Below are 25332 nucleotides of genomic sequence, written 5' to 3'. Positions count from 1 at the left end.
CCGACTCTTCACCAACAGAGGGCTGGGGGAGGGGACTCGGGGAGGAGGTGAGGGGATGGGTTCTAACAGCACAGCGCCTTGGGAAAGGACAGACTTACACTGTCTCCTCTGTCACTCCTGCCTTACATGGTGTTTTGTCTGCTGCCCCCTGAACTCGGCTGCTTTCCTAGGGAGATTCACGTTCCCTGGGCTGGGAGCAGAGTGAGAATCCGCCCAGTACATACCAAGCCCACTGGTGAACGACCAAAGAAGCACCGGCTGAAAAGCCATGTCTTTAGGGTTGGTTTCTTACATTTTCCCATGTAGACTCATACAGAAAGCTTGTTCTGTGGATGCGGTGGGAGGCGACACAGGAGGACACCAGGGCTAGGAGGAGCAGAGATGTGTCAGTGGTCCCCTGCCCCTCTTGCTCCCAGAGCCCTTGAAAGATGTGAGTTAGAGGCCTTCTCCCGCCTGGAAACGTTAAATTATGCGAATAGCCTGGCAACAAACTCCTAACTGCTTGGCCCATTAATCAGGCCAAGCCATAAATTTCCTGCCTCATTGCCCCGTGGAGAATCCTTCTGGAAGACTGTCAGACTGGAGTAGCTGTGAAGCTCCAGCAGGGGATAGCCATCTCGGGTCAGTGTCCGCTGTGTGTCAGGAAGGCTCAGCGAGTAGACGGACCCAGGAGAGCAGCGCAGGCAGGCCCTACGGTGCTTGCTCTTTATGCCGCGTGGTCTTAGACAAGACTCTGCGCCGCTCTTGCTTCTTCATTAATAAACTAGATGGTTTGGGAGACTGGAGAGGTGGCTCTGTGGTTAAAAGCACAGAGTGGCGGCTCTTTCGGAGGACAATTCCTAGTCTCACAAATGTTTGTAACTCTAGTTCCAAGGAATCCAATGCCCAGTTCTGACTGCTGACATCAAGGCACATGGTGCAGACATACACACAAACAAAACACCTATACACATAAAATAATACAATTAAGTTTAAAAAAAAAAACAGATGGCTTGGGAGGCTAGTAAAATGAAGTATATGAACTACGAGGTGATGTTAAAAGTTTTGGGTAACAGAAATGGACCAACCTGGACCATAAGCCAGTGTCACCCCAAAAATCTCCTCGCTGGCATTACCCTGGCTTTGCTGGGAGAAGGCCCCGCCCTTCCCACCTATGTGACCAGTCACTGGACCAGGGTGCAACAGCATCAGAATGTCTCAAGATCCAACGTGCCTGAAACTTGCTATGAACCAAACCTATGCCTGCTTTTTCTCTGAAGAGCAAAATCAAGCAGGGCGCACGCGCAGAGGACACCGGACCGCTGCAGAGGCTGCGTCCTGCGCCGGCCGGTCCGCAGCATGCCCACCAGGGGGCGCTGTGGCCGCCGCTGCGTTCCTCGCAGGGCGCGGCTCCCTGGGCTGCTGCAGGAAACTCAGATCAGGTATGTAGGGTGTGTGTGCAGAGGCTCAGGGTACTGGGCAGGTATCAAGCCCCGGGTGTTGCCGGTTTCCAGGGGAAGGTTGTCATACTTGCACAGCTCGCTTACGCTATGCTATGGCTTCAGCCTGAAACCGCATAGACTCCTGATCGTGCCAAAGGACAGTACTGTGGGCTGTGCTGACATTCCTTGCATGGATGCTCTGGTATAGGCACCTTGTAGGGATGGTTGTGTGGGTGTTCCTCACACTGCAACACCTCTAGGTTTGCCCAAAGGAAAGTGTCTCTAAGGCAAGTCCTCAGACAGATGGGATCAACAGAGATGACCCACGTAGCTATCCTGAACCAAAAGGGGATAAAGTTAGATCCATCCTAACCTTAAGGGGAAAAAAAAAGTGTGACATGAGGTTTTTTTGTTTTGTAATTTCACAGTGGTAGCTGTATGTTGATAATTCTATAGTAAGTGATAAATGTAAGTTATGTGATGACTGGGGGTGTGGCTCAGTGGTAGGGCACAGGACTAGTGCCTGTGAGACTCTAGGTTCAGTCCCTAATACCGATGATGATGATGATGATGATAATGGTGATGGTGATGATGGTGATGATATGAAATTACAATGCTCAGATGACTGCTTAACTTGTCTTGAGAGTATGTGTGTCACTTTTTACCAAGTTTATATTTGTGCATCCCTATGACTGTAAGAATAGTGGCCTCCACAATCCCTGCTATTTGCTTTTTGAGACAGGGTCTTAACGGAGTAGCCTTGGCTCACTAGTAGACCAGGCTGGCCTTGAACTCAGATCTCTGCCTTAAAGTGCTAAGATTAAAGGCATGCCCTACATATCCTTAACATCATCTGCTGTTATGTTTCTAAGCCTAGCCATTCTCCAAGGATATAGTCACAACGCGTGCGCACACACACACACACAGAGACAGCTAATATACAAATTAAATCAATACAGTAGAGGGAGGGAGGTGGTGGCACACTTGGGAGGTGAATGCAGAAAGACCTGGAGTTCAAAGACACCCTGGGACCCTAAGACCCTGTCTCAGGTCCTTTTTTAAGGAGGCAGAGGAGCTGTCGTGTAGATTACTAGATAACTGTGCTTGCCTAGCACACGAGAGCCCTTGGTTAATTCCCCTGCATGGCACAAAACTGGGTGTGATGGTGCATGCCAGAAGCCCAGCATTGCGGAAGGCTGGAAAATCAAGAGTTCAAGGTCACCCTCAGCTACAAACAAATTCAAAACCAGCCTAGAAAAATAAATGAATAATAAACAAAATTTAAACTTCAAGCAAGATCACATTGTGGTTTAAATCTGTGTGCTGGCAAATCCTAAAACTGAGTTGCTGTGAGGTATCCCTGCCAGAGAACACACAGACAGACTTAAAGCCAAATGGTCTTTAGTCTCAACAGCTCATGGCTGCACCGAGTCACGTAGCCCCAGGCCTTCCTGTTCTTAGCTTTTTATACGCAAAACCCACAGCCTGGATTGACACACTTCAATCAGCAGGAACAAGTAGCTGTGAGTGGAGCCACAGAAGCCGAGAAAGCAAGGTTGGTACATGTCCTAGAACTGTGTGTGGCCCATGATGGGCTGGGTCTTTGTTCCTGTTTTGGCAGGAGCTGGGGTCTTTGGTTATGAGGGTTCTAATGTGGCCTCAGTTGTGCTAAGGTCTGGGGCCTGTTTCGCAGTTTGTTGGACACTGACATCACTCCGTTTGAAACCTGTGCATTGAAGTGGGTTTTTTCCCCCTTTACCTGGGCTACTTTCTTTCTTTCTTTTTTTTTTTTTAAAGATTTATTTATTTATTATATGTAAGTACACTGTAGCTGTCTTCAGACGCACCAGAAGAGGGCATCAGATCTCATTACGGGTGGTTGTGAGCCACCATGTGGTTGCTGGGATTTGAACTTCGGACCTTCGGAAGAGCAGTCGGGTGCTCTTACTCACTGAGCCATCTCACCAGCCCCTGGGCTACTTTCTTACTTCAAAGCTTTTTCTGTAAGTTGTCTCATTGTGTTCTTCTATACGTTAAGGTTCTGTGCAGAGGACCCCGTTCAAGCAGGCTATATCCAGGTGGGAGACAATCTTGAGGTTCGCTGTCCTGTGGGCACCCAGTTGCTTCACTGGCACCCATTGGAACGGTCATGTCTCCCTGCTTTCCTGACCATCTTTGCAACGCTTCCCAACCCAGAGCCAGCAGGATGTTTTTCTGAGTCCTGATTCCATGCAATGACCTGTCGCCCATTCTCTACCAACACACAGCATCTCGGTTTCTCTGTGTGTGTCTGTGTTCACAGAAAATCTCAAACTCAGGTGGTGTCACTGTGCCAGCTCTGTTCTGCTTCCAAAATAATTTTAGATATTCTTAAAACATCTCTCAAAATTGCATTTCTATAAAAACTTTACCATCACCTTGACGAACTGGACAGAAAAACTGCCTGGAATTTTGATTGGGAGAGTGATGGCGCTTCAGATGAATTTATAGAGAAAAGAAGAAAACTGATGACTGTTTCAAGCAACATGAACGTCAGACCACTCTGTTTAGACCAACCTTAATTTCATTTATTTTTGTTTATAGTGCACATATACATATGCAAAAATATCACATGTGGAGGTCAGAGGACAAGTTGTTTTATTAGGGATGAGAGAGAGAAGTGGAGAGCTATAGTTTTAAAAAATCTATTGAAAAGTTCAACCTCACTGGTAAAGCCAGAAATTTGAAGTGAGCGAGCCTAGCACTGGTGGGTTTTGACATTACTAAGTTGATAAGTTTGCTCTAGAAACAACATACAAATTTCCTTAGCAATATAAAGCTATATGTATATATATGTATTATAATACAGATTATATATATATATATGTGTATATGTATATATATATATATATATATATATATACACACACACACACACACACAAACATACTGTCTTTTCCAGAGTATTTCAAAATGGGACTGGAGAGATGGTACACACACACACACACACACACACACTCATAAATAAAAAAGTGTTTAAGTGCAAACAATTCATAGAAGTCTGAAAATTCTGTGAGTATTCACAGGACCCGCAGTGGGGCAAAGGTCAGTTTTAGCAGGATAGAAGTCAACAGCCATGACGGAAAGAATTGACATCTAACTGTATAAAAGTGTAAAATTCCTATAGATCAAAGATGCTGTGGAGAGCCTGGATCATGGCTCAGGTTTTAGAGGGCACGTCTAGCATGCATGAAGCCAGGGTTTGGTCCCCAGCACTGCATCAACAGGGGATGGTAGCTTGTGCCTATAAGCCCAGCACTGGGAAGAGAGAAACAGGAAGGTCTGTAGTTCAGGATCCTCCACTTCACAGTGAGCGTCACAGCCTGGGACAGATGAGCTGGAGAGACTGAACTCCCCTATAAACCCTCAGTGATGTGCTTCCCACAGGTAGGCGGGATTACAGGTGGGGGGGGGTGGACAGCTCTTCCCTCACTCCCATGTCCCAGTGCAATCATCAATTATCATTCACAGCAAGGGAAGGGTGGCTCAGAAGGCAGAGCCCAGAGAACCAAACTGTGATGACCTCTGCTCCCGCCATTATACAATCCCCTCCCACACCAAACAGGGCTGATGTGGGTACCAACAGAGCTAGCTGCAGCAATGACAGGGTCATGAATAAGTCAAGAGAGTGTGGTAGCTTCCAGCATCACACCCTTAAATTACCCCATTGGGCAGCCAAGTAGGCATTGCATCCCAGGTTTGAAGACTCTGGAAAGCTGCGATGGTTGCTCTCCGTAGGGAACTGTCGGAGGTGGACTTGGAAATGTGGACTGTCTGGTTTCATGGCAGACTGGGAACGAAGCTCAGTCAGTGCTTGCCTGTGTATGAAGCCTTGAGTTGGATCCCTAGCAGGACATAAACCAGGTAAGGCAGCGTAAGTCCCAGCACTCAGGAGGTGGAGGCACGAAAATCACAAGTTCAAGGTCACCCTTAGCTATATAGTATTCACTATAGAATTCAAAGTCAGCATGGGCCGTGTAATAGTCTCAACAAGACAAACGAGAAAGGATTACACAGCGAGGGATGGAAGTTGCTGGAGAAGTGAGTGGCTGAGGTTTGTGGCTAGTGGCCTGTGAGGAGTTATCTTAGAGCAGGGCTCTCAACCTTCCAAATGCTGTGACCCTTAAATACAGCTCCTCATGTTGTGCTGACCCCAACCATAAAATGATCTCATTGCTACTTCATGACTGTAATTTAGCTGCTGTTAGGGATGGTAATGTAAACACCTGACATGCAGGATATCTGATAGCCAACCCCTGGGAAAGGGTCCTTCGACCCCAACGGGTTTCAGCCCACATGTTGAGAACCACTGTCTTAGACATTGATCCTCCAGCCCCAGTCAAGCCTTCACTGACAGGAGTGATAACCCCAACCTGAGAGACTCCAGTAAGACCATTGCGTCCCACTGCTCCCGAATTCCTAACCCCCCCCCCCAAAACTGTGAAGTCAGAAAAGTTTGGTGTTCATAATACTAACCCCCAGGGCCACTTACTCCACAGTGGTTGCCTCAGAAGATCTCCACACAATGGGGTACCCCTTACAGAGTTACTGCTTACTCCCCCGTGGGCAGGAAGTCAACCAAAGTCAAAAGCCGAGCATCAAAAGCAGGTGACTCGCCAGGTGTGCTGGCACACACTTTTAATCCCAGCACAGGGAGCCCAGGCACGTGGATCTCTGCAAGTTCGAGGCCAGCCTGACGTACACAACAAGTTTCAGATCAGCCAGAGCTTTACGATGAGATCCTGTTTCAAAAGAATAAAATCAGGGCGAGCACCTCCTGTTCCACACCAAGCGCAAACATCAATTTTTGGTACTCTAGTCGAAAATATGTAACTGAGGTACGCACGTAAGAAGGCATGGGGGAAGGAGGCAAAGCAAGTGGGAATTCTATAAAAGAAAAGGCTAGTGGGCTGGAGAGATGGCTCAGGGGTTAAGAGCACTGATTGCTCTTCCAGAGGTCCTGAGTTCAATTCCCAGCAACCACATGGTGGCTCACAACCATCTGCAATGAGATCTGGCGCCCTCTTCTGGTGTGTGTGAAGAGAGTGACAGTGTACTCACATACATTAAATAAATAAATAAATAAATAAATAAATAAGGCCAGGATTGGGAAAGGTAACAACAGAGGACTGTCCAGATTAAGGGAGAGGAAGAGATGGGAGAGCGCAGTGCATCATGGGAGCTCTGGCAAGCAGCAAAGCCAGACACTGAAAGCTTCAGTGTGCATACATTAGCTAGAGAGCTGCGTTGCTGCTGCTGGCCTTGTTGAATTCCATAAGCACACTGGGACTCCACAGCACGTCCACACCACAGGAAACCAGGCGAGAACACTTGGGAACATTCTGGCGCTGTCTCTGGCACTTTCTTTAGTTAATGAAAAATTAATATTCAGAAATAGAAGTAGCGTGCTCTCATCAAAAACTTAACTAATTCACCATCAGCAACTTTAAGGAAAAAAAAAACCTAAAAGAGGCGCTTTGAACAGAATGAAAACAATCTTAGTGGAGAACCTAGACAGGCAGAAAGCAACAATGAGTAGGAAGAGGGCAGAGCTGGCCAGGTGGCTCAGAGGGTAAAGAAGCATGCCAGCAAGCCCGAGGTCACAGGTTCGATGCTCAGGACCCATGTCTCAGAAGCAGAGAACACATTTTCGTTCTTCATTCTCTCTCTCTCTCTCTCTCTCTCTCTCTCTCTCTCTCTCTCTCTCTCTCTTTCTCCCCCCCCCCCAAATAAATTGAAACAGAAGCAGGAGGATTGAGCTATCCTGAGCTACACAGTAATACCTGGTTACCTGGTTACAAACTCATACAGAAGAAAAGGTTGAGGGAAAAGGAGGAAGAGGGAAAGGGGGATGAGGGAGAGAAAGGAGAGACAGAAACGCAGATATGTAGATAGATCATAAATATATACACACATATATATATATACATACATGCATACATACATACATACATACATACTCACACATTCAGATAGCATAGGCTGGACCCAAAGGCTGGGATTATAGATATGTGCTACCACACTCCACCAAAAGAGGCAAGTTCCATCTACGACTGTATAAAGAGCAACGGGCCAAAGCATCCGAAATTAATCCCTGCCAGCAGTGGCGTGTAATCTGAGTGAGTTTGTAGTTGGTGAAGCTGTGCCTGTGTCACCCAGGCAGACCACTCGGGAGCCTAAATAACAATGCTCTCTGATGAGAAATGTCCCTCATAGTCACCATGGTAACTGTACAGTTTCTAAATTAATAGGGAAATGCAACAGTTGGAAAACACCCAACAGTCCATAGAGAAGAAGCAGCATGAAAATTGAAGCCCTCAGGAGGAAGGGCCCTTGTCCTCCCAGGGGCAGGGGTCACACAGGTCAGCCTACAATAAGTCTACCTGGATAGGAAGGGTTCATGTCCTTCCAGGGGTCAGCACCTATAGTAAGTCTACATGGATCCTATTTTTGAAAAGGACTTTCAAGCAACCACATAACACAAAAATCAACCTAATTTTCAGAATGAGGAGAGAAGAATATGAATAGATATTCCCAAGGATGAGACACACAGACAGCAGCCAACCGGTATGTGGAAAGAACACAGTAGCAGCCAGGCATTGTGGTAACCCACTTTAAACCCAGCACTGGGAAGCTGAGGCTGGGGGATAAGTTTCAGACCAGCCCAGTCAATGTACTGAGACCCAGTTTGACACACAAGAAGAGCATACCACCTCCATTCTCCAAATCAAAACTACAGTGAGGCAGCACATAGCCCAGCGGGTACAGCTACTGCCAATGAGACTGAAGGTAAGTACCCAGGAGGCTATGAGGAGCGACCTGGACCCCAATGGTGGGGTGGACATCAGAGCAGCTGTATAGGAAGAGCACCGCATCTTCAGAGGACTGCAGAGAGAATGACACACACAGTCCGGCCATTCAAGACCAAATAAGATGAATTTGTTAAAGACAGTTTTATTTATCACAGGGCAAAAGCTTTGATATAGAATCAACCTAATGTCTACCAACAGATGAGTGGATAAGGAAAGTGTGTGTGTGTGTGTGTGTGTGTGTGTGTGTGTGTGTGTGTGTGAATGTGTGTGTACATGCATTCACACGTGTGTTTGAATACTACTCTTCTGTTTAAAAAAAAAAAGACACTAAGAGAAATGAGCCAATCACAGAAAGACAAGCACCACATGACCTCATCATACGTGAGGTCTAAGGAGGCTGGCATCAGAGTGATGACAGTTACTGGGGGCTTCAGTGTTTGTTAAGACAGGACAAGGATAGAGACCGAGTCCGAGGTGTAACCTCCAGTGTGGAGACGGTAGGAAACCGCCAGTCCTCTGTGGTTTTGGAAAGCAGGAAAAGTAATTGCTGTGAGTTCTTTCCACAGATCAGTAACTGAGTTGAATGTGTTGTTCACAGAGAGGTCACATGACTAAACTCTGCCCCCAGCTGCTCTGCTTTGGAGAACACCTATTGACCATGGGTGGCATGGTAACAGTTGCCCAAAGGGTCTCCCAGAACACTGGAGATGGCTTTTGCCTATATCTCACAAACCAATAAAACTACCCACTCTTGGGCTGGATAGCTGGGTCACCGAGCTTAACGACCTGAGTTCAATTCCCAGGACTCACAAGATAGAAGAAACTGCTCTCAAAAGTTATCCTCTGACCTCAGTGCACATGAACACAGCTAATCAACAGATGTTTAAAACAGCAAACAGAATACCAGTTCTCCACTTAGTCCTGTGTGGGTATCCAGTGGGTGACCCCGTGAACACAGGCAACTGAATGAAAAGACCCCTTCACAGCTCACTGGTGCTTTGTGTGTGTCGTATGTCGAGCTGTGACATTTGAGGACACGGGTGTAGAACACTGAGGTCTTTGTCCCCATGCACACCTTAGATTCCCCAGCTTCTCACCCCTGAACACCACTGTGGTGGTGCTATATGAAGCCATCGCTCCATCGCTCCACAGGCTCATGTGTTGAGGCTTGGTTGCCAAGGCAGTGGCATTGAGAGGATTTAGGAAGGCGACTGGGTTCTGTCATCTACAGTGGATTAATGCACAAAGGAGTTCACCACACACTGCGGACTCACCAGCGAAGGATGAGAGAAAACCAGGCAGTGCTGGAGAAGAAAGCATAAAATATTCTGTTGGCATAAAATACTCTGTTGGCATTTTATATCTTATAAGCCATTTTATTTTATGTGAATAACATTGTTTATTAGGAAGAAGAAAAAAAAAAACCAAAAGGTTCAGTGGACATATGACTGAAAACAAGGAGAGAACTTGGTACAAAGCAGGATGAGAAACCACTGGCTTTCAGGCACCCAAATCACAGCCAAACGGAAGGCAGTGGGCATGAGGGGAGTACCCCTCACAGTACAAATGGAACCAAACCCCAGAGTCAACTTACCAGGTAAATCTTTAAACAAGGACAATTCCAAACACTCCTGAGACACTGAAGTGGACTTAACAAATGCAGAGTCAGGAGGTGTCTTAGTTAGGGTTTTACAACTATGAACAGATACCAGGACAGCTCTTATAAGGACAACATTTAAATGGAGCTGTCTCACAGGTTCAGAGGTTCAGTTCATTATCATCAAGGTGGGAGCAGGGCAGCATCCAGGCAGGCATGGTGCAGGAGGAGCTGAGAGTTCTACATCTTCATCTGAAGGCTGCTAGCAGAACACTGGCTTCCAGGCAGCTAGGATGAGGGTATCAAAGCCCACACCCACAGTGACATGCCTACTCCAACACGGCCACTCCTTCTAATAGTGTTACTCCCGGGGCTGAGCATATACAAACCATCACAGGAGGTTAAAACCCATTATGGACTACCCTTCTGAAATGATGTGTTTCAAATGGAAAGGCCTGCCCACTGAACTGGGGAAACTCTCAAGAGAAGTGGCTTATGGGGAGCTGGGCTATCAGTTACTAAAACCCTCCCAGTCACTGTAGTGTAGGCATGATCTACAGACCAACATAACCCACTAGGAAGCCCAGAAGACTTCAGTACGACAGGGCTCACCGTAGATATGATGTCTTTCACAGCCAGTTCAAGAGGCAAGTGGGAGACCTAACACAGCCAAGACTCAGCTGGGACTGAGGTGGAGTTTGTAGCTGGTGGTCCACATGAAAGCTGTACAACTCCCCCCAACACACACACCACCATCCCTGCCCCCCAGCCACCGCTAGCATGCCCCTGCATTTTGAGTTCCTCCAATCTCTGCAAATGCTAAGGCCACTGTGATTGCATGAGTGGCAGGGGAGGCCTATTCTGTGTTGTGCCTTTGGAGGTCAGAGGGAATCGGATCCCCTATAACTGGAGTCATAGATGGTTGTGAACCACCGTGCAGGTGCTCGGAACCAAACCCAGGTCCTCTTCAAGAGCAACAAGTGCTCTAAACCACTGAGCCATCTTTCCAGACTCTCACCATTAAAATAAACAACTATATTCTATGGTATTTAACTTTAAGTCTCCTACTTTTTCTGAAAATGAGTTTGTGGATTGAAAATACACTTTACTATATAGATTTATTTTATTTGTATCTGGTTCCCCTCATGTATGTGTAAGTACCAAATACATTAGAATCTCAAGGTGGCCAGAAAAGGGCATTGGAGTCCCTGGAGTTGGAGTTGCAGGTGGCTGTGAGGGGCCTTGTGGATACTGGGAACGGAATCTGGGTTCTCTGCAAGAGCAGTAAGTGCTCTCAAGTGCTGAGAAACCTCTCCAGCCCCTTGAACTGAAAATGTGTATCATCAGCAAAGACTGTGTCCCTTGAGATGTCAGCTGACGTGTCTCTGACTCTGCTATACCTCAGCATGTAGTGACACGTAGTTCAGTTCCATCTGGAAGCCACGTGAGGGTTCTGGGTTTGGTGAGCACTGTCCTGTGAGCACCTCTTTAACAGAGCAGCTTTGACCCCTTGAGCAAGATACCCTCAAGGCTGGGTGGGATGGGTCTCAGGGGGTGCTAGAGCATAGTAAGTGTGGAGAGCTCACAAAAAAGGCAACTCCACTTACCTAGGCTGACACGGTGTGGTTGTTTAAGATAACCAACGGTCCTGTAAGTAACCCCCACAGTGCTCTAAATAAGCCCAAGTAACTTGCTGGTTCAGTAAGCTGGACTCAGTGGGACTTTGGTCTGTCATGGTGCCCTAGCTGGGGTGAGTAGACATTTTTCAGGCCTCTCCAGGAATCATTCATATAGCTGGGGTTAAACAAAAATGCTGTGTTGCAGCGTCACACGGGAGCACCTGCGTGCCACTGAGCAACGACTGCCTCACTGCAGGTCCAGTGACAGCACACAATCTCCGCAGCAACCGATCAGCCGCCACCACTGCACCAACATGATCACAAGACAATGTGTAAGCAAGGGTGGCTAAACTCCAACAGCATTTTGCTCAGATGGTAAGGTTAAAGTTAGTGTTTGTTTCAATGTTATTTCAGCCATTTAGAAATGTAAAAACCCATTCCTTACTTTGGTGGGCCGTGCAAAGGCAGAATGGTGTGTTGTGATTTGCTGATGCTCAAATCTTTTGCCAGAGACAGGAAGCTGATGCCAGTTCACCCCAGTCCTTTAGGACTCTCTTGCTCTGAAAGGACCCACCGCACCACAAGGATATGTGAAGGAGACAAAACAGGAGGGGGCCTTGGATGGTTGCTAGAGTGTAGTCAATAGCCTCCCTCAGTCTCACCTTCATCTAGAACCCATGGCCCCCTAATTCTTTATTCCAGAGGTGCAGCCCTTAGTACTCAATACCGTCCTATGTGAGAACTCACGTGCACCAGGAATACTGGAAGGCTGGTTTGCACGTAGGCAGGAGGGGCTGTGGACGCAGTGGAAATGTAGCACCGAGAGGCGTACCAATGGTCTCCAGCTGCTGCCAGACTCATACAGACCCAACATAACAATGAATCAAGTGAATTCCGGACCCAGTGGAATTATGGAAGGGAGTCAATGATAGGGGGAGAAGGGAAGGGGTTGGACAAGATTTAGAGCAACGCTCAGTGGGGGTTCTTCGGAGGCTTCTGGGGGCTTTTTTCATGTCAACGGAGATGAAGACAGCATGAGACAAACCTGCCCAACATTCCCACTGCCGCAGCAGACTTGTCCAAACCCTGCACGTCATCCTTAGCCCTTGTGGGAGACCCCATGTCAATGGACACTGTCATTCTCAGCCATGACTGCTGGTGGTCTCCACAGTTGGAACACACACCTGAAGGTTTTGATGTGTAGACATCATGGTGAGTCTTCGTGGAGACTTGGAAAGAGGCCTAAACTAGAAGTCAGAGACTTTCCTTGTCAGCTGGGTCATCCTCAACATGAATTCTTAGCTTTCCACAAATCTAGAGAGGTCTTCACCAGTTTCTCGAACCACTAATGTGTACGGGCCAGCGAGACAGCTTGGTGGGTAAAGGCCCTTCCACCAAGCCTAACAACCTGAATTCAGTCCCTGGAGCTCACTGCGGTCCTCTGACCGCACAAGCCACAGTGCATGTGCCCTCACTCACACACACACACACACACACACACACACACACAAACATTTTAAACTATAAAGCAAAAAGAAACCTTTAACACCAACTTTGGCCTGCACTGAGAGGAGGCCAAGGAGGCCACCCCCACCCTTCACTTGCTTCGCAGCTCACACACAGCTTCTGGACTCTGCCTTGCTTCCTGTAGATCACAAGACTGTGCCACAGGCACGCTGGAGAGGAATTGGATTCTCTCTCTCCCTAGCTTAGCCAAACAACAATTAAGTTTAATGTCCTTCTCTTGTTTTTCAATCTCTCTAGTACTGAGGAACTAAGGCAGTGACATAAGACTCACTGTGTCCTTGTCAGTCCTGACCAAGGGTTCGAGGGTATTGAAGGCTAGCCTGCAGGGAGCACGAAGGTTTATCAAGACTCCTGGGGGTTTTTTGTTGTGTTTGTTTGTTTGTTTGCTTGTTTGTTTGTTTTTCGAGACAGGATTTCTCTGAGTAGCCCTGGCTGTCCTGGGACTTACTTTGTAGACCAGGCTGGCCTTGAACTCATAAATCTGCCTGCCTCTGCCTCCCGAGTGCTGGGATTAAAGGCGTGCGCCACCACCACCCGGCTAAGACTCCAGGTTTTATCCCTCTAACTTCCTGTTCTCTATCATTTGTCTTTTTAAGGAAAGCCAAAAATCCTACTGCCTTGGGCCCAACTCCTTTACTCCACTCTTTTGTACCAAAATTGCTCTTAGATGCCCTTCAAATCCTTAACACTAAAGATGCCCAAGTTCTGGCTCCTTCTCCTTCCGACTCCAGCATTTCCCAGGGCCTGTCAGCTCCCCTTCTATAGCTCAGGACTGCATGGCATCAGCTAAGCCCTACAGTCAGTCACCAGCAAGAGCTCACCCTTCACCTCCTCAGCCCTGGCTCACACTAGGATGCTTTAAAGTGTGGCTTACTCAAGGCTGCCTTTCCCACTTTTCCCATCTTTCCTGAGAGCAGGAAATGCATTGGGTTCCTCCCTCCCAGCCCTGGAGCCTTTCTCATGCAGTTGGTGGTTGTTGACCGTTTCTCTAGTCCAGTCCTGTGCACAGCCTGGAGTTCCTGTCTGTAAGATGCTGGGTTTCTCCCTGGGAATTCTTCGCATTTTTACGATTCTGTTAGCAGGTAGATGTTTCAATTTCATTCCCTTTTAATCTTGCCAGGAAAGGAGAGCTCTGGTCTTGCTGCTTGGATTCCAGTTCAAGAGGCAAGTGGGAGACCTAACACAGCCAAGACTCAGCTGGAACTGAGGTGGAGTTTGTAGCTGGTGGTCCACATGAAAGCTGTACAACTCCCCCCAACACACACACCACCATCCCTGCCGCCCAGCCACCGCTAGCATGGCCCCTGCATTTTGAGTTCCTCCAATCTCTGCAAATGCTAAGGCCACTGTGATTGCATGAGTGGCAGGGGAGGCCTATTCTTCCACTACCCAACCTCCCACGAGAAAACAGACACTGTGGAACATGTACCCTATCCAGGTGAGAACTGGTGGACTCGGTGTAAGCCGCAACTCAGCCATCTCCAGCCCTGCACTCGGCTGGTGGCAATGGCACTCACTAGGCCAGGTTCATGCCACAAAAGGCATCTCCTGGGTGCAGAGGTGTTGTAAACCTACCTGGGGAGATCACAGCTATTACTGGCACAAGTCTGCCTTCCAGGTAGAAAGCTGTCCTTGTGGTTCTGCTGCCTGGAGGCTGTCCACCCATCTTTTTGGGGATTTTTTTGTTTTTTTGTTTTTGTTTTGTTTTTTCAAGACAGGGTTTCTCTGTATAGCCCTGGCTGTCCTGGAACTCACTTTGTAGACCAGGCCGGCCTCCAACTCAGAAATCCGCCTGCCTCTGCCTCCCGAATGCTGGGTTTAAAGGCGTGCGCCACCACGCCCGGCTGTTCCATCTATCTTAACATCATCATCCATTGTGGTCTCAATGCACCCAGGCCGTTGTAAGCTATGTACTTACTCAGAGCACAGACTCTCTCACCCTTACAATTTACTTATGAGAAGAGATATGTTGAAATAAGAAGGGAGTAGCCCTGCAGCAAGCTGAACAGGACATGGGACAGACACATCTGCAAAGCTAACTCCTCAGAGAGGACAACGGCAGAGACTGGCCTTGCTGCTTTTAAATCTCCAAAGCTTCCCTGATGTCACTGTCTACTCATAGCTTAAAAAACTATGGGACTGAGGTAGCATGGTTGGGGGAGAGGGGTGAAGTGCTGACTCTGTAAGTGTGAGGGCAAGACTCCCAACCCCAGAAACCATGTGCATACCAAGTGCAGGGGTCTGTGATCCTTACACTGGGGGATGGGGTGAGAGTGTGGGAAGGGGACAGACAGCTGGATCCCTGGCTGTCCAGCTAGTCTAACCACAAAAGCAAGCCCCACATTCAGAGAAAGACACAGTTTCAAAATATGGTGGTCAGCAATAGAGGGAAATATGCTGTTAACCTCTGACATGAGCATCTACACACATGTGTGTGGGCACACACACACACACACACATCCCTGTGCATGTGTGGGCATGAGCACCTGCACACAGATGTGTGGGCACACACAAGTACCCCACTCACACACATAGACATATTTTCTGTGATTAAATCAGGCATTTCTCTGAAGGCTGCAGTGAGTGAGGGACTGTGAATGACCACTGGACACAGAATTCCCAGGTCCTAATAACATTGCTGGTTAAAAAAAAAAAAAAATCAGTGTGGCCTACCTAGCATAGTGACATGCACCTTTAATCCCAGCTCCCAGGAGGCAAAAACAGGCAGATCTCTGTGAGTTTGAGGCCAGCCTACTCTGATAGCAAGTTCTAGGACAGCCAGAGATACACAGTAAGACCTTGTCCAAAAAAAAAAAAAAAAGGCAGTGCTGGTTCTTACAGTCACAGACAGAGATGAGAAGGCCAAGGGAACTAACAAAACCCCAAAAGCCAATGGCATCCCCAACTGCAAAATGGATGCTGTGCAGTAGCGAAGCCAGTTACCACAGCTGTGTGGTAGGGAAGTCAGTTAACACAGCTGTGTGGTAGTGAAGCCAGTTACCACAGCTGTGTAGTGGGGAAGCTAGTTACCACAGCTGTGTGCTAGGGAAGACAGTTACCACAGCTGTGTAGTGGGGAAGCTAGCTACCACAGCTGTGTGCTAAGAAGACAGCTACCACAGCTGTGTGCTAGGGAAGCCAGTTACCACAGCTGTGTGCTAGGGAAGCCAGTTACCACAGCTGTGTGCTAGGGAAGCCAGTTACCACAGCTGTGTGCTAGGGAAGCCAGTTACCACAGCTGTGTGGTGGGGAAGCTAGCTACCACAGCTGTGTGCTAGGGAAGCCAGTTACCACAGCTGTGTGGTGGGGAAGACAGTTACCACAGCTGTGTGCTAGGGAAGCCAGTTACCACAGCTGTGTGCTAGGGAAGCTAGCTACCACAGCTGTGTGCTAGGGAAGCCAGTTACCACAGCTGTGTGGTGGGGAAGCTAGCTACCACAGCTGTGTGCTAGGGAAGCTAGCTACCACAGCTGTGTGCTAGGGAAGACAGTTACCACAGCTGTGTGCTAGGGAAGACAGTTACCACAGCTGTGTGGTGGGGAAGCTAGCTACCACAGCTGTGTGGTGGGGAAGACAGTTACCACAGCTGTGTGCTAGGGAAGCCAGTTACCACAGCTGTGTGCTAGGGAAGACAGTTACCACAGCTGTGTGGTGGGGAAGCTAGTTGCCACAGCTGTGTGCTGGGGAAGACAGTTACCACAGCTGTGTGCTAGGGAAGACAGTTACCACAGCTGTGTGCTAGGGAAGCTAGCTACCACAGCTGTGTGGTGGGGAAGCTAGTTACCACAGCTGTGTGCTAGGGAAGACAGTTACCAAAGCTGTGTGCGAGGGAAGTCAGTTACCACAGCTGTGTGCTAGGTAAGTCAGTTACCACAGCTGTGTAGTGGGGAAGCCAGTTACCACAGCTGTGTGCTAGGGAAGCCAGTTACCACAGCTGTGTGGTGGGGAAGCTAGTTACCACAGCTGTGTGGTGGGGAAGCTAGTTACCACAGCTGTGTGGTAGTGAAGCTAGTTACCACAGCTGTGTGGTGGGGAAGCTAGTTACTACAGCTGATACCCAGCCAGGCTGCAGAGAGGCTGCAGGCTGCTCAGTACTCAGCTAGTTCCAGTATGGTCATGTGGAAAATGCAGGTTTCACTCATGCCACAGATCCATGCTACCTATACACAAGGCATGTGCACATGTGCCAAGACCCTTATTTGCATCCACTCATCGACACCTCACAAAGTGCCTCCCATGAACACGGCAGGCATGAGGATGAAGAAGGGATCTGCCAGGAGTCACTGGAGCTAATGGGCACTAGCTAGGATTTGAACCCATCCCTGACTCCAGCTAAAGCCTGTAACTACGACACAAATCTTCAGCCCAGGCCTTGGGGAGAGGAAAGTCCACTGGTTGCAAAAGGCCGGAGGACTGAGATACAAGAAAGCAAACCCAGATCATTACTGGGAAATACCCTGAACACATCCTCCTCATGGGACTTCTGACCACTACTGATAAGATGTCACGCCCAGCCACCTACCACCACATTGGAAGATCACCCAAGTAATGTGTGTGCTTTGTGCTGTATACACCTGAACGGCTGCCTTGCTTGCAATACTGTGATGCAAGCACAACTCAGCTGTCTTGTGTGTGCAAACAGTAAAAGCCCCTTTTAGGATGCTCTTGATTGGCTGCACGCCTCTCCTTGCTCTCTAGTCATGCCTAGCTGCAGGTTCAGAACCTTAGCAAGATTTTCTAAAAAGATGACCTGACTTCACGCCAACGTCATGAATCAAACACTGAGTGGGGCTTGTGTGCTTCTGCAAAGACCTCTGACCTGCGTTTAGGCCTGTAGGTACCCATGTGACAGTTCGGTGAGATCACGAGTTGATCAAAACCACCCTTTCCCCACTAAGTAAGAAAGGTGCCCCAGGATGCCAGCACTGCCTACCCTGTACCCCTCGGCTACTTCCCAGCATATACCTTGGGTTTAAACACAAAGCCATTTCACGTGAGTGGTTCATTTCCAAAGGAGTTCATCAACCCATCTTACCCAACCTGCATAGGTGCTACTCTACAATGGCTAGTAACTGTATCCTAAAAAGCCAACACTTCCAGTAGCTGGAGATGGCTCAGCAATTAAATACTGGTTGTTTCCCTAGAGGTCCTGAGTTCAGTTTCCAGACCAATACAGTGGCTCACAACCATCTGTAATGGGACCCAATGCCCTCTTCCTATGTCTGTTTTATAAAAAGCCAACACTTCCAGCCTTGGGCGGGCTCTACTATGTTATGCCTCTTCTCTCGTGGGCCGAGGCAGGGTGCCCACTACCCAACAGTCGTCAGACTCTGCCCGACGTGCTCAGCCTCTTCATTCTACAGGCTTCAGGCAAAGAATTAGGGGATGGCTGAAGGGATTTAAGATTACAGTAAGATAAAAACCCAATGGTAACAATCTTCCAAAATATATTGGAACAATCATCAAGCCAACTACTGTTCTCCAGACAGGTAGCAAGGTCTGCTTGGTGCTTTTGGAATGCCCAACCTGAAAGATCCCAGAACATTTTCCTAGGATACTTAGCAAGCCGGTCTCCACCCCACCTCCAGGCCCCTCACCTCACGTGTTCAGAGCCCTGATCCTCCGTGGAAGCCCCAACATGGTGATTTCTGCGTCTTCATCATGGGTTCGTGCTATCTCTGTCCCACACTCAAGGGTGAAGCTGCCTTATTAGCTAGCATGACTCCTTTCTGAGCACTGTTCCTTGAGAACCCAGCCCAGTCTAGCTAGGGTAGGTCAGAGAGCTGGGTCAAAGACACGAGTGTAGCCCACCCATCTGGATGGGGGCGGGACTGAGGTGAGAGCAAGCGGGGAAAGCGTCTACTACAGGAGCTCCATACAGGAAGAATGTAGGCCAGCGGCTCCCCACTGCTCTGATGCTGAGACCCTTCACACAACGTCCCATGTTGTGGTGCCCCCCCAACCAGAAAATTATTTGTATTGTTACTTCTTAACTGTAACTTTGCTGTTATGTGTTAAAGATCTGTTACCCAATGGTCTTAGGGGATCCATGAAAGGTCATTCAACCCCAAAAGGAACCCCAGGTTGAGAGCCGCTGATCCAGGCAGTCACTTTGTGTTTATGCCAGTCTCCAGTTGGGGAAAAGCTTTGTGTCAAGATTAAAGAGGACAGTGTGTTTGAAAGTGACCAAGTGCCTGTGTTGAGCCAAGGTTAATGGTGCTACAACAGACCCGTCCTGACCCAGAGCAGCCTGGCTCCTTACCTCAGCTGCTGACACCCAGGACCTGGCAAAACAGGTAAGAGGAGCAGGAGCGCAGCTTGAGTCTGCACTGCAGACACAGCTGCCCTGCAGACAGCCTGGACCATGGGAGCTGCACTCAGTCCACCAGTGCCACGCACAGCTTCCATATCCCCAGGCTGTCCTCACACACAACACAAAGAGGCTGGCCCTGCGTTTAGAATGGACCATTTGATCTACTTACTGCACATAGTCTCCAGACAAAACCAGACATAAAAGAGGAGCCCGGATTCTCAAGGCAAGTATAGTAAAAGCGGGCCACTCAAACAGAGCTGGGGTCAATTTAAAATGCAGTGCTTCCCGCCCGTCTTTATGTTATGTGTCCCTCACTGTAAGAACATGACATTTAATGACATGTAAGTGGGAACCAAGGACAGTGACCAAGTTCTGAGGTCTTAGATTACTGCAGCTTTGTTTAAAATGAAAAAAAAAAAAAAAGTAGTTCTACTATTTATTAGGTATAAGTAACTCTTGGGTATGTTGTCCAATATCACAAAATATGCTTGTTACCTAACTAAAGCAGAGTCCTGTAGCCCATGACAAAAGGCAGTTCTGCTCTGGTACACAAGCTCTGACTATGAGCACAGTGTCCAGAATCACATTTGTTTCTTTTCTACCTAAGTTTCTTACCTTCTGAAGGCCACTCAACAGACCCTGTGCAGGCTAGCACTGAAAAGAGAGGGCTGTGGGTTAGAAACTGCCTCCGCACGGCAGGATTCCGGGCTCTGCACAGGAAAGGGACAGAGCAGACTCAGGGAGATGGCACTCAGTTCTGTCCTTCATCCCCACAGGACAGGCCCCCACGTGCTCTCAACACAGAGACAGTACCACAGGGGAGCACAAATCAACATGATAATCACTCAGGTAAAGAATCCATTTTAAAAACCAAATTATCTGTTAAACCTCCAATTTTTACTTTCAAAGACACTTGCAGCCAATGTCTCTGTCTCACAAGTCTTTTCCCTTTACATAGGCGACAGGATTGTGCCTGCTTTACCTACCACACCCGGACCCGCTTCACTGCACACGAAGATTGTTTTTTTACTGTTTACATTTTTCCTTAAGTTAATTTTTAAAAAAGCATAGTAAAGACTCTGAGGACAAATTATTCAACTGTTTATCATACATAAGACCGCATGACTATAATACAAAGGGGGGTCTTTTTTCATTTAACGTTACAATATACACAGCAAGTCTGGACTAGATCTTACAATCTGAACACAGGTATTTAACCTCTCCATGCTGTTTATGTTTACAATGCACAGAAGTCCTGTAACCAAACTGTGTAGTAAAGCACACAAAACTGGACTGTAACGTGACACGGTATGCAGAAGCACTGGATTGTGTGGCTCTCTTTACGTAAATATAGCTTTAAAAACTGCTTTCTTTTTTGGTGCTTGCTAAAATGTGGCAACCAGCACAGAAAGAAAAAAAGAATGACCTGAGCCACGTGGGGTGGGTGTGTGGCACCTGGGGCTCCGCAGCCACAGGCGCTGCGCCCTCCTGACAGTGCTGTGCTCAAGGTGAGGCCTCTGTACGGAAATGCTCATCAACTACCAAGCTCAAAACAATCCACAGGCTTGACATTTAATTACAAAATCAATATGGGTTTCCTGATTAACACCTGAAGTGTCTGTGTTTATAGAAACGGGGCTCTCTGAGTCTCCACTTGCACTCACAGAGCTTAGGCCTTTCTTTTGTTTACATATAAAAAACAAAAAAAAACCTGCTTTTGCTCAGAAACAAAAAAAAAAAAAAAAAACACCAAACAAACCTTGACCTAGTCAGCCACGTGGAATTAAGCAATAAAAAGTACCGTGGTGTTCTGCTGCGTTGCTTCCAACAGGGTTATTGGCAGAGGTAGATCACTGCTTCTTTCTAGGCTTCTTTTGATCCTGGACAGGGAAATTACTCTATCTTCATTCTCCCAATTCAACTGCTTCAGAGTATAACACCCTAAAATTGCTCAATTTCAATGGGAACACAGATTTAGCCACTGCCAGACTGTGCTACTTGAAGGCAGCAGCATCTCCAGACAAGGCAACTGCTAGTGCCAGCCTGCTTCCTTCAGGTCATGCTCAGAGCTCTGCCTGCTTCCTGTTCCTACTGTGGACCTGTCGGTTCAATCAAGGTCTCAAGTTCAAGTTTACAAGGAAGTTAATCAGGAATACAAGATCAACTGCTGGCTCCATAGCTTCTGGATCCAGTGTCCCTTTCCCTTCAGAAGCCTGAACACATTTAGAATGTGACAGGTGTTGTAATCTTGAATTAGATGTCAATCTATTCTGTCCAGTACAAGATTGCTGTAAATGTATTGGCTATGGATTCAACAACAGTTCCAGTTTTGTTTAAGCAATAGTACAGCCATCATTTCAACTGACGTTTAAAACGGTCTCGTTACACCTGTGTCAAAGTGCAGGCCTGCGACATTATTGGTTACAGACATCTATGTGCTATAAAAACAGCTTTGGTACAATAAATTATCAAAAAAGAAAATAAATTTTTGTAAAATTCACAGCATAATTGTGAGGCAAAAAAGCAGTCACATAAAATTCTGCATTTTAAAATGTTCAGGGTGAACAGAAGACGTCTTTGTGCAGAAGAAATGGTGGAGACACCACGTGCCGAGAAAAAGCCAAAGAAAAGGGAAAAGCAGGAAGGGACACAGCTGTAGCTATTTCCATCAAAGCAAACCACTACCTCTGTGGCCTTCAACCAAGAAGGGAGTCAGCTTTATGACACACGCAAAGTGACCTTGCAATACCTTACAATTAGTGGGTCACAAAAGTCTATTTTAAAAGAAAGGCCTCTTGAATTACCCATTCTCTGTGTTTTCAGCATTAAGGACTGTCTGCAAACGCATGTCCACAAGTGATTGCATCTGAAATGGTGGGCTCTTCTAACTCCGAGTCCAAATCCGTAAGGCCAAAGGTTATCCCAAGGACCACCACTCAGACCTCCCCAGGACTGGCCACAACCGACCCGCTGATTGCTTCTCAGTGCGCCTTGGTAAGGAGACCGACCAGTCACGTTCCATCCTATCCTCCTGTGGCCTCTCCAGCAGGAGACCCACAGGATCCCATGCAATGGCTGCTTTGCTCCTCAGTAGGCTCAGATAGGAGAGTCCTGATCCCCGCCACTTAGCATGCTTAATGTGCCTTACAAATGTCAACACAATCGTCCCTTTCACACAGCTGAAGATGATGTTTGTGTGTGCTAGAGGTCCCTCTTCCTTACAGTACTGCATTTCCGTGCCCAAGTGTGTAGAGGACATAAAAAACCCAAATTTCCCACCCCACCCCCAGCCCAAAATGAAACAAAACAAAACAAGGGAAAAAGGGAAAAAATAAAAATGAAAACAAAACAAAACACCCTTATGGGGCCCTTTATGCAAATTATGTGCAGTGCCTTTTTATTTTAAAATTAGTTGGCAAATGACCAAGACCAACAGCTGAACATTAACTCTTGTTGGATAGAAAGACAAAACCCACTGTGACCAGGAGATGGAAGTTAAATGGGGGAGGCAGAAAGAGGACACTCTGAGCTCTCCGTGAAGATGGGTGGACATGGCTCTTAAAAACTTCATTGTCCCTTTGCAATCTTTTCAAGTTAAAAAAAAAAGTCAGCTTTGCCCTCTTGTAGCGGTTCAGTGTGTTAATCTCCTTCTGATTCAAGCAGCTTTGCACTTTTGTTTTTTGGGAAAAAAACACCACTTCTATAAAAACACACAAGAAACAAACTCAAGTTTCAATGTAGTCACGAGCTAGCTACAGGACTCTGTTGCACACAAACTCCTGTCATGGGAGACTCTTCTCTATCAGCCCCTTGTCTCATCGCCAGATGTCCTTCAGTCATGTAATGTGCAGGACCTGTATTAGCAGAAAATTGGTATGTTGGATGTCCAGCTATGCCAGTCTCTTGGCGGGGATTGGAGTAGACGGTCAAATTAACGTCCATAGCTCCATTCTGTCCAAAGTCCAAGGTGTTAGCAGCCACTGGGCGGTTCTGATAGGCCTGATTGCCTTGATTACCAGTAGAGGAGGAAGATGTCGAGGAAGAAGTTGTTGAGGAAGACAGGGATGTCATGGAGTGGTGACTGTGGCCAACCTCCATAGAATCCTGGGTAGAGGAGCTATTTGTTGGAGAATTGTAGACCCTTGGCCTGGTCCGGTTACCCAAGGCTTGCTGTCCATGGTGGTGGTGGTGGTGATGGTGGTGGTGGTGGTGATGGGAACTGTTTCCATGGTGATGATGCAATGCGTTCTGCTGGGGGGCTACATGAAAGGTTGTCTCTTGAACAGGATGAGTTTCAACAGTGACTTGTGTAGGAGCTTCAGTGCCTGACCATCCCAGAGGAGCCGGAAACTGCTGGCGCACCTGTGGGGGCATTGTGAAAGGGTTATCAGCACTGTCTCCAAGCTTAAGCCATGCCTGACATGTACACCAGTGCTCGCTCACTCACTCATGGGTAGGTATATTCCCTTCTTCAACCCACTGAGAGGAGCAGTATATCCTTCCAAAGCAGAGTGCTTCCCATCCAGAATCCTTCAGTGTATCCTAGTGCACATAAAGTATTCCTAAATCCTGACACCATCGCCCAACCTTCCACAGCTATTTCTCCAACATTTCTTTACTTATGTAAGCTCCAATAAGCCCAGGTCTTCCTCCCACCCCTTCACCTGGACAGACACTTCTAGGCATCTGCACTCACTCTTTCCTCTGTTTCTAATCTTTGCTTGGACATCTTTTTAAAGATCAGTGCAGTTCCTGACACAGTCCTAAGCGCCTGTGGCAAAGGCTGATGCTGTGCCACCCTCACTGCCCTTCCCTCTCCCCACTTGATATTCTCTTGGCCACCAGCAAGACTGTGGATGGAAATGGAATAAACCTGTCTAGGTCTCACTAAGCCTGTCTGCTGCTACGTCACAAGCTGCTAGGAGTCCGGGCACAAATGACCAATAACCTCAACACCTACTTCACTGTTGCACTCATGGGGAGGGAAAACTCCCGAATTCTCTCAGGTGCCTCATTCAGATAGTGTGCGTTTAGTTTACTTCACTCAATATGCTTCAATCTAACAAAAGTCCTTCTCAGTCACATGACTCTGGACTGCTGGGCCGACTGTGCTGGGGTCTAGCACAGAACTTTACCAACCCAATGCAGGCAATACCTACCTCAGAGGGGCACCCCAAGCCTAGTGTGCTTGCTGTGTCACTGTGAGCTCTGGAAAGGCAAAGGCTGTCTCTACCACTAGAGTCTAGCACAAATGGTTAAAGTACATATTCAATAAAAATTGTATGGAATTGAAACTCCTGAAAATCCAGTAGGGAAAACAAAACTGGCAGACGATCTCATAAAGAAAACACAGGCCAGCCACTCATAGTACAATTTCAGATTAAAGATATTCAACGAGTAAAAGGTGAATAACTAAACCAAAATCTAAAAGAACTGAAATCGAAACCCTTATGACTCCAACGTTTGTGTCTCAGATAAGAAATACTTGATACTGCAAACCACACTACATGATGGAAGGGCTCTGCTGCCATGGGGTAGGGCCAACTCCTGCTGCCCACCTATAACCCTAGGCCGAGAGAAGAGATCCACACGGTAGAATACAGAGACCTAACTGCGCCTCCGTGCTCTCTGACAGACCTGAGTGGACAGCATTCTACTCTTGCCTGAACCCATTACCACACAGTTAATTATAACATCTTAAATTACGACAGTCACTGACACAATCATAGTGGTTGTAAAGAAAGTAATCTAACAATGAGGATGCCTCTCTCCTAAGTGACTAACAGGTAGGCTGTGTATAAGGTATAGACAAAGCTAAACTCGGGACAGAGCAGAATGGGATAAGATCTCATCCTGTTATTCAGAATTTTAATCACAATTTTATAAAGATACAATGGTTCTTTGTTTGGTATTTTCAGGCCATAGTAGATATCAACAATGAAATCAAACACAGATAAAGGAACTTGAAAGCATCCTTTTTCTTCCTTTCTTCCTTTCTTCTTTGG

The 25332-nt window shown here is 47.4% G+C and overlaps 1 protein-coding gene and 1 long non-coding RNA gene across 9 annotated transcripts in view; one reads left to right on the top strand and one right to left on the bottom strand.

Annotated features, from left to right (window-relative positions):
- The first annotated feature begins 1362 nt into the window (after window positions 1-1362).
- Gm41504 lies at window positions 1363-4241 on the top strand. The gene is made up of 3 exons (XR_876281.2): window positions 1363-1421; window positions 2906-2976; window positions 3460-4241. It is a non-coding gene; the product is annotated as a predicted gene, 41504 (long non-coding RNA).
- Window positions 4242-19750: 15509 nt separating this feature from the next.
- Dyrk1a (dual-specificity tyrosine-(Y)-phosphorylation regulated kinase 1a) overlaps window positions 19751-25332 on the bottom strand; it is a 125573-nt gene continuing 119991 nt past the window's right edge. For 4 of the 8 annotated variants that reach the window (XM_011246094.3, XM_011246096.3, XM_011246098.3 and 1 more), the window contains one exon: window positions 20206-23689. In XM_011246094.3, coding sequence (XP_011244396.1) covers window positions 23069-23689 — 621 coding nt within the window. In that variant the 3' untranslated portion in view covers window positions 20206-23068. Of the gene's footprint in view, window positions 23690-25332 lie in introns of all 8 variants that reach the window. The other 4 variants (NM_007890.2, NM_001113389.1, NM_001347731.1 and 1 more) reach the window with 2 other exon arrangements.

This window comes from Mus musculus, chromosome 16 (assembly GCF_000001635.26).
Source record: "Mus musculus strain C57BL/6J chromosome 16, GRCm38.p6 C57BL/6J".
In the NCBI taxonomy this organism is placed as follows: Eukaryota; Metazoa; Chordata; class Mammalia; order Rodentia; family Muridae; genus Mus; species Mus musculus.
Note: the sequence above shows the minus strand (reverse complement) of the source record. Positions and strands in the feature narration are given on the sequence as shown.